At 41.3% G+C, this 15,098-nt stretch overlaps 1 protein-coding gene across 3 annotated transcripts in view; it reads left to right on the forward strand.

The window, feature by feature from the left end:
• bcas3 (BCAS3 microtubule associated cell migration factor) overlaps positions 1 to 15,098 on the forward strand; it is a 975,956-nt gene that overhangs the window by 130,661 nt on the left and 830,197 nt on the right. For all 3 annotated transcript variants that reach the window (XM_072243678.1, XM_072243680.1, XM_072243679.1), the window contains exon 7: positions 2,366 to 2,438. In XM_072243678.1, coding sequence (XP_072099779.1) covers positions 2,366 to 2,438 — 73 coding nt within the window. The remainder of the gene's footprint in view (positions 1 to 2,365; positions 2,439 to 15,098) is intronic.

The following is a 15,098-nucleotide window of genomic DNA, read 5'->3' on the forward strand; positions in this document are numbered from 1 at the left end:
AGTAAAAATCTTTATGTTACGTCTCAGTCTAAATGTGCAGTGTGGAGTTTATAGTAATTTGTAATAAACAGTATGTATAACAGGACAGTTAATATAACAGAGATACAATTGTATTAGCAAGAATTAATCAGTTTGATGGCCTGGTGGAAGAAGCTATCCCGGAGCCTGTTGATCCTAGCTCAAATAATAATGAAGCAATCTGCAGAGACATCACCCTGACACAGTGGGATCAAGAAAACAACCTCTAGCTCAATTACAAGTGAGAGAAATGCTACACCTACTCATTTACCTCCTTCCTCACTTCCATTCAGGGCCTCAAACAGTCTTTCCAGGTGAGGCAATACTTCACCTGTGAATCTGTTAGGAGTCATCTTTTATATCCGATGCGGCCTCCTCAACATTGGTGATACCAGACTTAATTTGGGGATCACTTTGTCAAGCACCTCTGTTCCATCTGCCAAAAGTGGAATTTCCCAGTGGAAAACCATTTTAATTTCTATCCCTATTCCCGTTCCAACATGTCGGTCCGTGGCCTCCTCTTCTGCCACGATGAGGCCTCTCTCAGGATGGAGGAGAAACACCTCATATTCCAGCCTCCAACTGATGGCATGAACATCAATTTTTCCTTCTGGCAACACACACAAAAGTTGCTGGTGAACGCAGCAGGCCAGGCAGCATCTCTAGGAAGAGGTACAGTCGACGTTTTGGGCCAAGACCCTTCGTCAGGACTAACTGAAAGAAGAGTTAGTAAGAGTGTGTTGCTTGAAATTCCAGCATCTGCAGATTTCCTTGTGTTTTCTCTTGTTTGTTCTTTCCCCCTCCTCCTTCCCTCTTCTTCTATTCCCCACTCTGGCCTCTTACCTCTTCTGCTCACCTGCCTAATGATCTGGCTTCACCAATCACCTTCTATCTATCCTCCTTCCCACCCCCTCCCCATGTTTTTATTTTGCATCTTCCCCCTTCCTTTCCCATCCTGCAGACAGGTCACGGCATGAAGCGTCGACTATTTATTTATTTTTATAGATGCTGCCTGACTTGCTCAGTTCTTCCAGCGTTTTGTGTGTGTTGCTCTGGATTTATCAGCAATCTGCAAAATCTCTTGTGTTTCTCATTAGGGCTACCGGCCTTAAATTGATGCTGATCTGGAGTCAGCTGCGGCAAATCCCATCTCCTTGATGTTTGTTCACTAGTTTCTTCCAGTTATTTTCTAACTTTTTAAATTTTCAAGAACAGTGCAGAACAGTTCCTTTCTGTCCGAACTGCCCGGCCACCCAGCTATTTAAACCTAGCCTGATTGATTGGTTGTCTAGCCTTATCACAAAGCAATTTACAATAACCAATTACCTTACTAACTGGTATATCTTTGGACTGTGGGAGGAAACCAGAGCACCCAGAGGAAACACACGTTCATCATGGGAAGGACTTACAACTTACAGACAGCATTGGAATTGGACTCCAAACTCTAACGCCTCGAGCTGTGTCCTGCTAACCACTATGCTACCGTGACACTTTCATGTTTTTTTTAAAAGTGTTTTTTGATGCTTTGTTATACATTATTGATGTTTTTACTCTGCCTGACCATATGTATGCTGCAGGGATGTGCAGGGAATATGGAGCATATGGATGCATAATTCTGCTGGTTTTCCCAAATCCAGATGTTTATCTGCAAGGTGGACAGCTTTACTGACAAATCAAATACATCTTAAAGAAAAATTTTAATGGCAAAACAGTGCAAATCAGCTGTATCTTTCTGCAAAAATATTAATCTATCATTAATCTTTTAACACCCCAATGAACACGTTTTAAAAATTTTTTTTTGTGCCTGGGGAGTAATTATTATCACAGCTTGGTTCTTTTCTGGGCTTTTTATGGAAATAAGGCAACAGACATTGGAGGCTTTTCAGGCACTAATTGTTTAAAGCTGTTTGTTTGCAAGGTTAATGTCCCTTCGAGGTAAAATATTTTTCATGCTGCAGCTGACTCTACAGCACTAAAACGCTCACAGTGTTTCCAGTTGCTCTTTCATACTTAGTCAACCCACCCCCAGCTAATTTTTCTTTCCCTTGCATGTTGCCATTTGATCTCTATGTATTTTGGTTTTGCTTTCCTTTTTTTTAGTGGACCACAGAAAAGATTGCCCTGTTTTCATTTATTTTTGGAAATATTTATATCATGACTTGATTACAGGCTTAGAGTTGTAATTCCATTAACACACTTCCTGTCCCTAAACTGCATCTTCTTGTGACTAATGGGTGGGTGGCAGATTGAGGGAGAGGGAACTGGCAGACAACTGAAGCGATGACGTGTGTTGATGAAATTCCCCCTTTGTTCTGATCTTTTTCTTTCTCTCTGCTTTTCTTTGCAGGTCTTCACAAAATCGATAATTTTGCCGACAAAAGGCCGCTTCTTGGTGTGTGCAAAAGCACAGGATCAGCGGGGTGAGAGGAAACATGTTTGTCAAAAATGTAAACCAGATGCGGCGTAGTTGGGATGGGGGTGGGAGGTTGGAAAGAATTTTCCTTCTCCAGCAGCAGCATTTGCAAATGTTGAAGAATAAAATGTGCATCACGCCAATGAGCATTTGATGGCACTAAGTCATATTCGCTGGAGTTTAGAAGAATGGGGGGTGGGGGGGAATCTCATTGAAACCTATCAAATATTGAAAGGCCTAGATAGAGTGGATGTGGAGTATATGTTTCCTATAGTGGGAGAGTCTAGGACCAGAGGGCACAACCTCAGAATAGAGGGACTTTGAAACAGAGATGAGGAGAAATTTCTTTAGCCAGAAGATAGTGAATCTGTGGAATTCATTGCTGTGGAGGCCAAGCTATTGGGTATATTTAAAGCAGAGTTTGATAGGTTCTTGATTAGTAAGGGTGCCTATGGGGAGAAGGCAGAAGAATGGGGTTGAGGGGGATAATAAATTAGCCATGATAGAATGATGGAGCAGTCTTGGTGGGCTGGATGGCCTAAATCTACTCCTATGTGTTATGGTCTTATGTAGACTATGGGTGAGAGCAGTAGTACTGAACTATCAGCCCTTGTGGTTAGTAAGACATGCAAGTACCTTTCCTTTGCGATTAGATTAGCTTATATGTCACATTACATTGAAACATAAAGTGAAATGGGTTCTTTGCTTCAATGACCAACATGGTCTGAGGATGTGCTGGGGGCATCCTTCAAGTGTTGCCCAATCCTCCACGTCAACAAGACAAAGGAGATGATTATCGACTTTCGGAAAACTCACATCATTCACACCCCTCTTCACTTGGGCGCACGGCAGTGGAAACTAAGGGCAGTTTCAGACTCCTGGGAGTGCACATCTTGCACAACCTCTCATGGTCCCAGATCACAACCTCCACAATCAAGAAAGCTCACCAAGCCTCTACTTTCTGAAGTGGCTTAAGAGAGCTGAACTACGTACATCTATACTCATGACCTTCAAGTGCAATTGAGAGCATCTTAAGTGCATTACAGTGTTGTACAGAAACTGCTCTGCAATGGACGGGAGGGCTCTATAATGGGTAGTTAAGACTGCCCATTGCATCACTGGCATTAGTCTACCTGCCATCAAGATAAACAGAAAGATGCTGGGAAAAGGCTCCCACTTGCCCTGCTCATGGACTATTTATCCCACACCCATCAGGGAAGAGGATATGCAGTGTCCATCCCAGGACTACTAGACTTAAAAACAGTTACTTCCCCCAAGCTGATTAGCACCTCCTCCCACAAACCCACCCCACCACACCCTCCAACATCACTACTTTATCCTTTCCTTATCTACAGACACTCCTGTACCTAGTGTCACTTTATGTACATACAATCAGTCTGTGTATATGAGATAATCATATGTATTTGTATTTATTGTTTTTTTTATTATGTTCTTTATGCTTATTGTGGTTTTTTTAATGCTGCATCAGATCCAAAGTAACGATCATTTTGTTCTCCTTTGTACTGACAAATGACAATAAGCAATATTGGATCTTGAATGTTCTGGCACCAACATAGCATGCCCACAACCCACTAACCTTAACATGTACCGTACATCTTTGGAAGGTGGGAGGAAACTGGAGCACCCAGAGGAAACCCACACAGTCATGGGGAGAACTGTCCTCATAGACAGCGGTGAGAATTGAACCCATATCTTACAGCTGACATGGTAAAGTGTGATGCTACCATGCCACTGGTACATTCAGGGATTCACACGAGCAAATACTTAATGATTTTTGTAAGTGCAGTAAAAGCCAGATTTTATTTTGTACATTTTTCCAGTGATTCCTCTGTATAACAATTTACTAGAAATTTTAATTATTTTGTGTAATTTCACGAATGAAGGAGAAGAGACATGTGATTCTGTTGGAATTAAAAGTACATAATAAAGAGGCCTATCTAGCCATTAAGTAAAAGCATGAAATGAGCTTGATTTCAAGTACCATCACTGTTCCCTCTAAGCTGTGCATAAAATGCACAAAGACTTTATTGCTGCCCAGCTGGAAATTTCTTTTATATAATGTTAATATAATTTTGAAATTATGCTAATACAATTGTGAAATACCATGTAATTAATTGTGCTGATGAATATAATCCATACATTTTCTAAATAATAATTCTATCATTAACTTTGAAAAATTTTAGAGCTTCAATGTACTTACATTGTCAGTGTTTCAAGTTACAACACTGTTACAAATTGTAACAATAAACACTGAATGGAAGTCAGTAGCTCACTGTTAATAAATCGCCTGCCTGCTGATAGTTGGTGCTATCTAGTTAAAACATTTTACTTTTGCCATTGTGCCTCTCAGTTGTTTTGACTGCCTGACATCACTTAATTGTGTTGTGAGTTGTGGTTTGTGTTTGATGTGCATATTATATAAAAAACATACAAAGTCCTGTGAATTTTTAGGCCGTATACAAATTTCCTGCTCAGACTAATGGTTGGTCTGCACAGCTGTAAAAAGAAATTAGAGGGAAAGTAAGGATCTCCATATCCTTTCAAACTTATGATGTTCATCTAAAATAGTGACTAAACCTGCCAACCTCTTCGGTGTTGAGAATTCATTTGCAGACCTCTGAATAAGTAATTTAGCACCATCTCAATTTTAAATAGCGGCCATCATCAGTCCTGAAATAATGGATTTATTGTTGTTTAATTATTTTCTTGACAAGATAAATCACAAGACCAGGATAAAATATATTTTGGGTTGTGAAAGCAATCTGTTCATTATTTTATTTCCTTTCTGCCTGCTGGTGGGTGCCAAATCCTGGAGATTTACTAACACTGTATCATTGTTTACAATAGAAAAAAAGGAATGAATAAACAAAGGTTAGTTGGCCAAATTTAACTGGTGGGCAAAGTATTGTGGGACAGGAGGGAACATACAGGTTCAAAATTAGCATTCACAATCAGTAATTTGTTTAAGGGGACTGCTGTGTCTCACAAACTTGAATGAAATTTTTGGGGAGGCATTGTGTGTGGTGTTTGAGATGGGATATTTGATAGAGCGCAAATGGATACTATTAACAGATCAGAATCAGGTTTATTATCACTGGCATACAGTATGTTATGAAATTTGTTTTTTTATGGCAATATAGGTCAAGACATAAACATTACTATAAGTTAGAAAAATGCAGTAAATATAGTCATAGTCATACTTTATTGATCCCGGGGGAAATTGGTTTTTGTTACAGTTGCACCATAAATAATTAAATAGTAATAAAACCATAAATAATTAAATAGTGATATGTAAATTATGCCAGGAAATAAGTCCAGGACTAGCCTATTGGCTCAGGGTGTCTGAGCCTCCAAGGGAGGAGTTGTAAAGTTTGATGGCCACAGGCAGGAATGACTTCCTATGATGCTCTGTGCTGCATCTCTGTGGAATGAGTCTCTGGCTGAATGTACTCCAGTGCCCACCCAGTACATTATGTAGTGGATGGGAGACATTGTCCAAGATGGCATGCAACTTGGACAGCATCCCCTTTTCAGACACCACTGTCAGAGAGTCCAGTTCCATCCCCACAACATCACTGGCCTTACAAATGAGTTTGTTGATTCTGTTGGTGTCTGCTACCCTCAGCCTGCTGCCCCAGCACACAACAGCAAACATGATAGCACTGGCCACCACAGACTCGTAGAACATCCTTAGCATCATCTGACAGATATTAAAGGACCTCAGTCTCCTCAGGAAATAGAGAGGGCTTTGACCCTTCTTGTAGACAGCCTCAGTGTTCTTTGACCAGTCTAGTTTATTGTCAATACATAGTGCAAAAGAGGAATAGCAAGGTAGTTTTCATGGACATTCAGAAGTCTGATGGTGGTAGGGAAAAAGCTGTTCCTAAAACATTCAGTGGGCATTTTCATGCTCCAGTACCTCCTCCTGGATAGTAGTAAAGAGAAGATGGAATATCCTGGGTGGTGAGGGTCTTTCATGATGGATACCACTTTCTTGAGGCACCACCTTTTGAAGATGTTAGGGGAGTTTGTGCTCGTGAAGGAGCTGGAAAAGTCTATAACCCTCTGCAGCCTCTTTTGATTCCTGTGCATTGGAGCCTCCATAGCAGGTGATGATGTAACCAGTCAGAATGCTGTCCATGGTGCATCTGTAGAAATTTGCTAGAGCCTTTGGTGACCTACCAAATCCCCTCAGATAAAATATAGCCGCTGGCATGTCTTCTTCATGATTGCATCAGTGTGTTGGACCCTGGATAGATCCTCTGAGATGTTGATGCCCTGGAACTTGAGGGTGCTCACCTTTTCCATCGCTGTCCCCTCAATGTAGACGTGTGTGTTCTCCTGACTTCCCCTTCCCACAGTCAATTCCTTGGTTTTGCTGACGTTGAGTGCAAAGTTGTAGTTGCGATACCACTCTTCCAGCCAATCATTCTTGCTTCTGTATGCCTCCTTATCACCATCTGATATTCTGCCAATAACAGTGGTGGCATTGGTGAACTTATGGATGCTATTTGACTGTACCTAGCCTTCAAAGTCATGAGTGTAGAGAGCGTAGAGTAGTAGGATAAGCATGCATCCTTGAGGTGCCTCTATGTTGATTATTAGTGAGGAGGAGATGTTATTACAGATCTGCACTGACTCTGGTCTCCTAATGTGGAAGTCGAGGATTCAGGTGTAGATGGAGGTGCAAAGGCCCAGGTTTTGAAGCTTGTTGAGATAATAATGAGGGGATGATGGTGTTAAATGCTGTGCTGTAATCGATAAAACATCAGCCTGGTGTACATATTGCTGTTGTCCATATGCTCCAAGGTTGAGTGAAGAGCTAGTGAGATTGTTGTGTCTGCTGTAGACCTACTGTGGTGGTAGGCGAATTGCAGTGGGTCCAGGTCCTTGCTCAGGGAGGAGTTAATTTTAACTATGAACAACCCCTCAAAGCATTTCATTAGGTAAGTGTGAGTGCTACTTGGTGATAGTTGTTGAGGAAGCTCATCCTTTTCTTCTTGGGCACTGAAATAATTGATGCCCTTTTGGAAGAATTGAAAAACTGCATGGCTGGCTTTGCAAGTTTGCCTCAGATGACTGCCTTTTATTTCCAGTTGTACATACAACAGATTAGGCAACATCCATGGAGAAAGAGAGAGACAGGATTAATGATTTTCATCAAAAACATTTCAGCAGCACACATTGTTACACCTTGTTCAAGGAGGGAATGACAAGGTTAGTGCATTGGGAATCTGACCTTCTACTGGTGTGCTGATCTTGTGCTGGTACGAATGTTAGATTTATACACAGTGCAGATACCATGTTTAAATCCACAGTATATAACTCATTTTAATACAAAGTTTTTTTTTGTGTATATTATTGTACTGTGCAAAGTAATGCTGAACTTTGATTAAGCTTGCTTGCAGTTTCATAATTGAGGCACTGTAGCGTAGTGGTTAACATAACACCATTACAATGCCAGTGATTCAGGTTCAATTCCGTCACTTGGAGTTATCTTTGTACATTCTCCCTGTAACTGCATCAGGGTGCTCTGGTTTCCTCCCACATTCTAAAGATGCATGGATAGGGCTAGTGAGTTTTGGGCATGCTATGTTGGTACCGCTTGCAGGCTGTCTCCAGCACGTCCTCGGACTGTGTTGGTTGTTGATGCAAAACAATCCACTTTGCTCTATGTTTTGATGTACATGCAATGAATAAAGCTAAACTATAAAAACATCTTTTTTTGGCAATTATGTTGCATAAACTGTCAGAATTACAAACAGTGATAACAAATTATATACTTTGGGAGAAAGTGCTGTTTATACTGAATCCTGCAGACTATTAGCATTGCTATAACCACACAGAGAAAAATGTGCTTTTAGGGAGCTGAGTTATTTTTCTCATCATCAAGGTACTTGACCAATTTTAGATGAAAGGAATTCTAGCAGAATTGTGATCAAAGGAAAACTGTTCTGTGGCTGGAATAATGCTGGGCGTACCAAATCATGGTTATGGTTGTCAAAGACCATTCATAGCATCCTCAGGACATAACTGCTGAAGTACTTGAGGATAATTCCTTGTAATTTTAGGAAGAATCCTTTCTTGATAATTCTATAGTGTTCATTCGTAACTCTGGGTAATGAAGTAAACCATGTCAACCTAATGCAAATAGTCCTGGCCAATGTTACTAAAACAGAATGGCTGTTCACTTATTTCATTGCTGTTTGTGAGATGTTGAGTTAATTGCTTGCCCCATCTCATATATAGAGATGCTTACATTGATTGAAAGTGAAATTGATTCAATTTACAAAATTTTATAGATAGAGTGGATGTAGAGAGAATGTTTCGAGTACTGGGGGAATCTAGGACCAGAGAATTGATTCGGGTGCTGAGCCAGACCCCCTGTACCTATAAAAAGGGGCCAAATGAGTGTATGTTTGTGAGTCTGTTGCTGCTGTAGCCATCTACTTCAAGATTCAACTTGTTCTGCATGCAGAGATACACTTCTGCACACCACTGTTGTAAAGTGTGGTTATTTGAGTTATTGTCTCCTTCCTGTCAGCTTGAACCAGTCTGGCCTTTCTCCTCTGACTGCTCTCATTAACAAGGTAGAACTACTACTCACTGGATTTTTTTTTTTGTTTTTTTGCACCATTCTCTATAAAATATGGAGACTGTTGTGTGTAAAAATCCCAGGGGATTAGCAGTTCTGAGGTACTGAAACCACCCCACCTGGCACTCCATCTTTGACCATTCCATGGTCAAAGGCACTTAGATTACGTTTTTTTCCCAATTCATTTATTTCATCTGAACAAAGTCTGAACCTCTTAACCACGTCTGTGTGCTTTTATGCATTGAGTTACAGCCACATGATTGGTTGATTAGAAATTTGCATTAATAAGCAGTGTTACCTAATAAGGTGGCCACTATCTCACTGGCAGTAGTGTGAAATTGTGGATACAGTTTGTACATGTAGTCTATATTTTTAAGAATAAAAAGAAAACATACTGAATTATTTCTAGATCTTTCTGTCTCTGTCTCTGGAGACAGCTTATCCACTGATGTCTACTATAAGCCTACTGACTCTCACAGCTATCTGGACTATTCCTCTTCTCACCCTGCCTCTTGCAAAAACGCCATCCCCTTCTCGCAATTCTTCCGTCTCCGCTGCATCTGCTCTCAGGATGAAGCTTTTCATTCTAGGATGAGGGAGATGTCTTCCTTTTTTAAAGAAAGGGGCTTCCCTTCCTCCACTATCAACTCTGCTCTTAAACGCATCTCCCCCATTTCACGTATATCTGCTCTCACTCCATCCTCCCGCCACCCCACTAGGAATAGGGTTCCCCTGGTCCTCACCTACCACCCCACCAGCCTCCGGGTCCAACATATTATTCTCCGTAACTTCCGCCAGCTCCAACGAGATCCCACCACTAAGCACATCTTTCCCTCCCCCCCCTGCATTCCGCAGGGATTGCTCCCTACGCAATTCCCTTGTCCATTCGTCCCCCCCATCCCTCCCCACTGATCTCCCTCCTGGCACTTATCCGTGTAAGTGGAACAAGTGCTACACATGCCCTTACACTTCCTCCCTTACCACCATTCAGGGCCCCAAACAGTCCTTCCAGGTGAGGCAACACTTCACCTGTGAGTCGACTGGGGTGATATATTGCGTCCGGTGCTCCCGATGTGGCCTTTTATATATTGGCGAGACCCGACGCAGACTGGGAGACCGCTTTGCTGAACATCTACACTCTGTCCGCCAGAGAAAGCAGGGTCTCCCAGTGGCCACACATTTTAATTCCACATCCCATTCCCATTCTGACATGTCTATCCACGGCCTCCTCTACTGTAAAGATGAAGCCACACTCAGGTTAGAGGAACAACACCTTATATGCCGTCTGGGTAGCCTCCAACCTGATGGCATGAACATGGACTTCTCTAACTTCCGCTAAGGCCCCACCTCCCCCTCGTACCCCATCTGTTACTCATTTTTATGCACACATTCTTTCTCTCACTCTCCTTTTTCTCCCTCTGTCCCTCTGAATATACCTCTTGCCCATCCTCTGGGTCCCCCCCCCTTGTCTTTCTTCCCAGACCTCCTGTCCCATGATCCTCTTGTATCCCCTTTTGCCTATCACCTGTCCAGCTCTTGGCTCCATCCCTCCCCCTCCTGTCTTCTCCTATCATTTTGGATCTCCCCCTCCCCCTCCAACTTTCAAATCCCTTACTCACTCTTCCTTGACGAAGGGTCTCGGCCTGAAACGTCGACTGTACCTCTTCCTAGAGATGCTGCCTGGCCTGCTGCGTTCACCAGCAACTTTGATGTGTGTTGCTTGAATTATCTCTTTTAGCCTTTTGAAAATGTTTCAAAGTGCTTTAGGTGTAAATACAATAACTATGTTGTGTTCAGCATTCTCCCAGTGTTATCAGATTCAGATGACATTAATCCATTTCTGGGGTGTTGGTTGAGGTAGGAATGCTTTCTGAAACACCAGGAACACCGTAGGATTTTTATTTGAATGTTTAAAGATACATCCATAGAATGACATTTCTGATGGTGCATCCAGTCTCCAATAGGTGTGGAATGTTGATTTGGATAAGTTTAATTGTCATTCAGCCGTACGTGAAAACACATGGATACAGCTGAATGAAATAGCATTACTCTGGGGCAAAGGTGCAAAACATTACCAACAGACATGCACAGCACAAGGCACATATAGGATAGCAAGCACATAAAAGATAGCAGTAAAAAAAATCTTGCCCAGGTCCCTGAGTCCATGAATGTTGCAGCAGTCTGTAGTCAAAAACAATACAGTTTGTCTTCTGCTGGGTGAAGACTGGGGGAACAGCACTGACTCCAGTAGGGATGCCGCTTCACACCACCTCCAGCACTCCGGTGGAGTGCCCGACTCTGACACCTCTCCCTGGGTGGCTGCAAACAGGCAACACTGCAGCATGAGGCATAGTCCTTGCTACGACCGAGGCCATGCTACTCCCTCACCATCTGCCAATAAACCAATGAATTGGACTTGTAGCATTCCACACCACCGTTGTCCAACAGGATCTTGCGATCGCAAGAAAAGTGACTGAGTCAATCACTCGCTGTTAGACTGCAGAGCTTCTTTGTGCACCAACACTGAGGCAGCACCACTATCTACACCATGTCTAGCTCCTTCAGTTTGTCTGCTGATGAGCATCTTGCTGACCTGCAGTACTGTAAGTTCTTGAAATTGTAAAAAAATCCCTTTTCAAAAAGACAATATCACTTTTGTAGAAGTTGAGTGCACCACCATCTTACTGGATGTCACCACATAAAGTGCAGAAGTAAGAACAGATGATGCTGGACGCAGTCAGCAGGTCAGGGAGCACCTGTGGAAAGAGAAACCACATTGATGGTTCTGGTCCAAGATCTTTCATCAGAATAGGAAAGGATCCGGGATTAAATCCATGACAGAGATATTTTGTTAGGATCTTTGGAATAAGTAATCTTTCCTAGCTTCACACAATGGAGGAGTGAAAAGTGAAAAACAATAGCAGAGGTTACTGAACTGGTAAAATTAGGTTACTTTTAAAATGAGACAAAGAAAGCATCAAGTTGAGGCCTTTGGTGCTAACAGAGCAATGAAGAATAGGAGAACGGGTACATAGGTATGGGGAAAATACACTGAAGTTCAGAGGTCCAAGGGCTGGAAGATGTCTGATCAGGATGCCAGTCCTTATGAAGGGTCTTGATCTGAAACGTCGACTGTTTATTCCTCGCATGGATGCTGTCTGACCTGATAGTTTCTCCAACATTTTGTGTTTATTACTTTGAATTTCCATTATCTGCAGAATTTCTTGTTTTTAATGCTGAAAGATGCATGCTAAGGTGCAAGGTTAGCAGAAGCTGCAAGTTCACCCCAGCAGCCTGCCCTTCTACTCCCTTTCTTTCTCCTGTGCTTACTTGTTCTTTCCTTTAAGTTCTTCAGTGAATTTAATCTGAACTACATTTTGTGGCTGCAAGTTCTACAGGCTTACATCTCTCTGGCTGAAAAGATTCACCCTGAATCTCATATTGTACTCATTAGCACATTCTAAAGATGTTGAGTTGAGAAATTACAAACTATGGGTCTAAAAAGCTTTGTGTCAGGGTCGATGTCCATGTCCCAGGACTTCACTGCAGGAGTTCCTCATGACAGTATCCTAGACATAGCCATCCTCAGCTACCTCATCACTAACCTTCCTTCCATCATAAGGCCAGAAGTTGAGAGGTTTGTTGATGATTGCACAATGTATATTTCCATTTGTAGCTCCTCAGCATGTGAAGCAGCCCAAGCCTATAGCAGGACTGGGACAGCAGATACCAGATAACTATTGCACCGTATAAGTACCAACCAGTGACTATTTCCAACAAGTGAGTGTCTAACCATTTGCCATTGACATTCACTGAGATCCCCCACTGTTTCTATCTCAGGGGCGACCATTGAACAAAAATTTAACACCACCAACTATATAAGTACAGTGGTTGCAAGAACAGATCGGAGGCTGGATATCTTTGGTGAGTTTCTCAGCTTCTGCCATCCCAAGATCATGCACCATTTATAGGGCACAAGTCAGGTGTGTGAAAGAAGCTCTCCACTTGGATGAGTACAGAACCAGCATTTCGCAGAATGTCAGTACCCTCAAGGATGAAGCAGCTGAGTTCATTGACGTCCCATCAACCATCCTAAATATTCACTCCCTATTCCACAAGTGCACATTGGATTCAGTGTGTACAACCTATAAAATCCACTGCAATCTTTTGACAGCAACTTGCATGACTTCTATCACAGAGGCAGCAGGTGGATCAGAACACTGATACTTGCAAGTTCCCCTCCAAGCTGCACACCATCTGGATTTGGAATTGTAACACTGATCAGTCTTTGTCACTGGGTCTAAATCCTAGAAATCCCTACAATAGTACAGTGCAAGCATGCATTAGGGTTTGCATCTTCTCTAGGGCTTTTAGGGATGGGTAAGAAAAACTGATCTTGAGAATGAATCGAAAAGAAATCTGAAGCACATGATATTGCAGAGTCTGCTAAGAAAACAAACAAAGTTTAATGTTTTATTTAAAAATAAAGGCAAAGGTTCACAGATTTCATTTGAGCATTTAGCCTAAATTCTAATGTCCTGATATATTTTCCAACATGAAGAAATTTTACCCAGTGCTATTATTGCAATGTGATTTTTTTCACCATTACTTTGATATTAATTTACACAGCTGATATATTATTTCAATTCTCAAGGGTATGTACTTGGGTAATTGAATGCAGCATGGTAAATTGATATGATTGTTACAAAAGCATAAAAGATGTTGATTTTATAAATAGAAGCATTGTGTAAAGAGGCAAGGAAGTTATGCAAAACGTCTATGTGCCTTTATTAAGGTTTAGTTACAGTACTGGGTCCAATTCTAGACCTTATACTTCAGGAGAGACAACAAGGCCTTGCAATGATAGAATCATATAAGAAGAGATTTATTAGAATGGATCTCACAATGAAGCAGTTCTGATCTGCAAAAACAATAAAGAATGCATCTGCTAGTATATGATTTGACTGAAATGCCAGAATTATGGACGGTTTAGACATAGATAGGGATAAAACTCTTTCCTTTGGCAAGATAGTCTGTGCCTTGAGGACAGGGATATATAATTAGAGGGAAATGGAGATATTTTTCATTGAAAATGAAAAGGCAGAACACCTGAAGAGACCATTGTTCTTGAATGCTATAGGATCCAATCAAATGATCAGTACTAATGTAAGGTATAGGAGTCATATTTAGCTCTAACTTTATTGAGGTTTAATTATCCTTAGCTAATTCTGTGGAAACTGTTAAATGATTTGCATAGTTCACAGTGCTTTAGACAGATGTACAATGTAGTTAGGGAGTTAAGTGACAACCATATGATTAAGAAAGATTTAAAACACTAAGTAATATGAAATTCAGAAAGGCAAAGATATGACATAATATAACTGATTAAGTTTTAATTTTGTACCTCTGGCATAAAAAAAGTTGGGAACTCCTGTCCTAAGGGGTTGTCTATTGGCGGGTCCCCAGGTGGCTATAGAAGCTGATTGAGGATCCTTATCAAAGTACCTATATGTCACCTTGAGGTTCATTTTCTTGCAAGCATTTGCAGGAACATAAGGAAATACAATAGAATTTATGAAAAATCTAAGCATAAAAACAGACTGACAAACATGCAATGTGCAAAAGAAGACAAATTGTACAAATCCATTATAGATTAGAGCATTTAGTTGTTACTTCCTGAGGTCCTAGATGGCATTTAAGTATAAGCATTGGCCCTGTTATCCATTTTATTTGGTTATGCAAAACTAAAGTGACATTGTCTGTTTCAATTTTAAATACAATAGTTTTTGCAGTTTGTGCCATGTTGTCGTTTTGCTTCTCTCTAACAGTTTTTAGCTGTATAGTTCAGAAGTTCCTTCATAAGGCAACTTCCTGGATTGGTAGAACAAGATCCTAGTGACTGAAGAATCACTTACTCTCAGAAGTGGAACGGTGCAGAAGGCATCTGTAGTCAAAGGATTGAATATCTTTTTTTTTAACAAGAAGTACAATCAAAGGCCAGCATGGCAGAGCCCAAGCCAAATCTGCAACAGAAATAGGAGTCTGACTCAG

Source organism: Mobula birostris, chromosome 25 (assembly GCF_030028105.1).
Source record: "Mobula birostris isolate sMobBir1 chromosome 25, sMobBir1.hap1, whole genome shotgun sequence".
NCBI lineage: Eukaryota > Metazoa > Chordata > Chondrichthyes > Myliobatiformes > Myliobatidae > Mobula > Mobula birostris.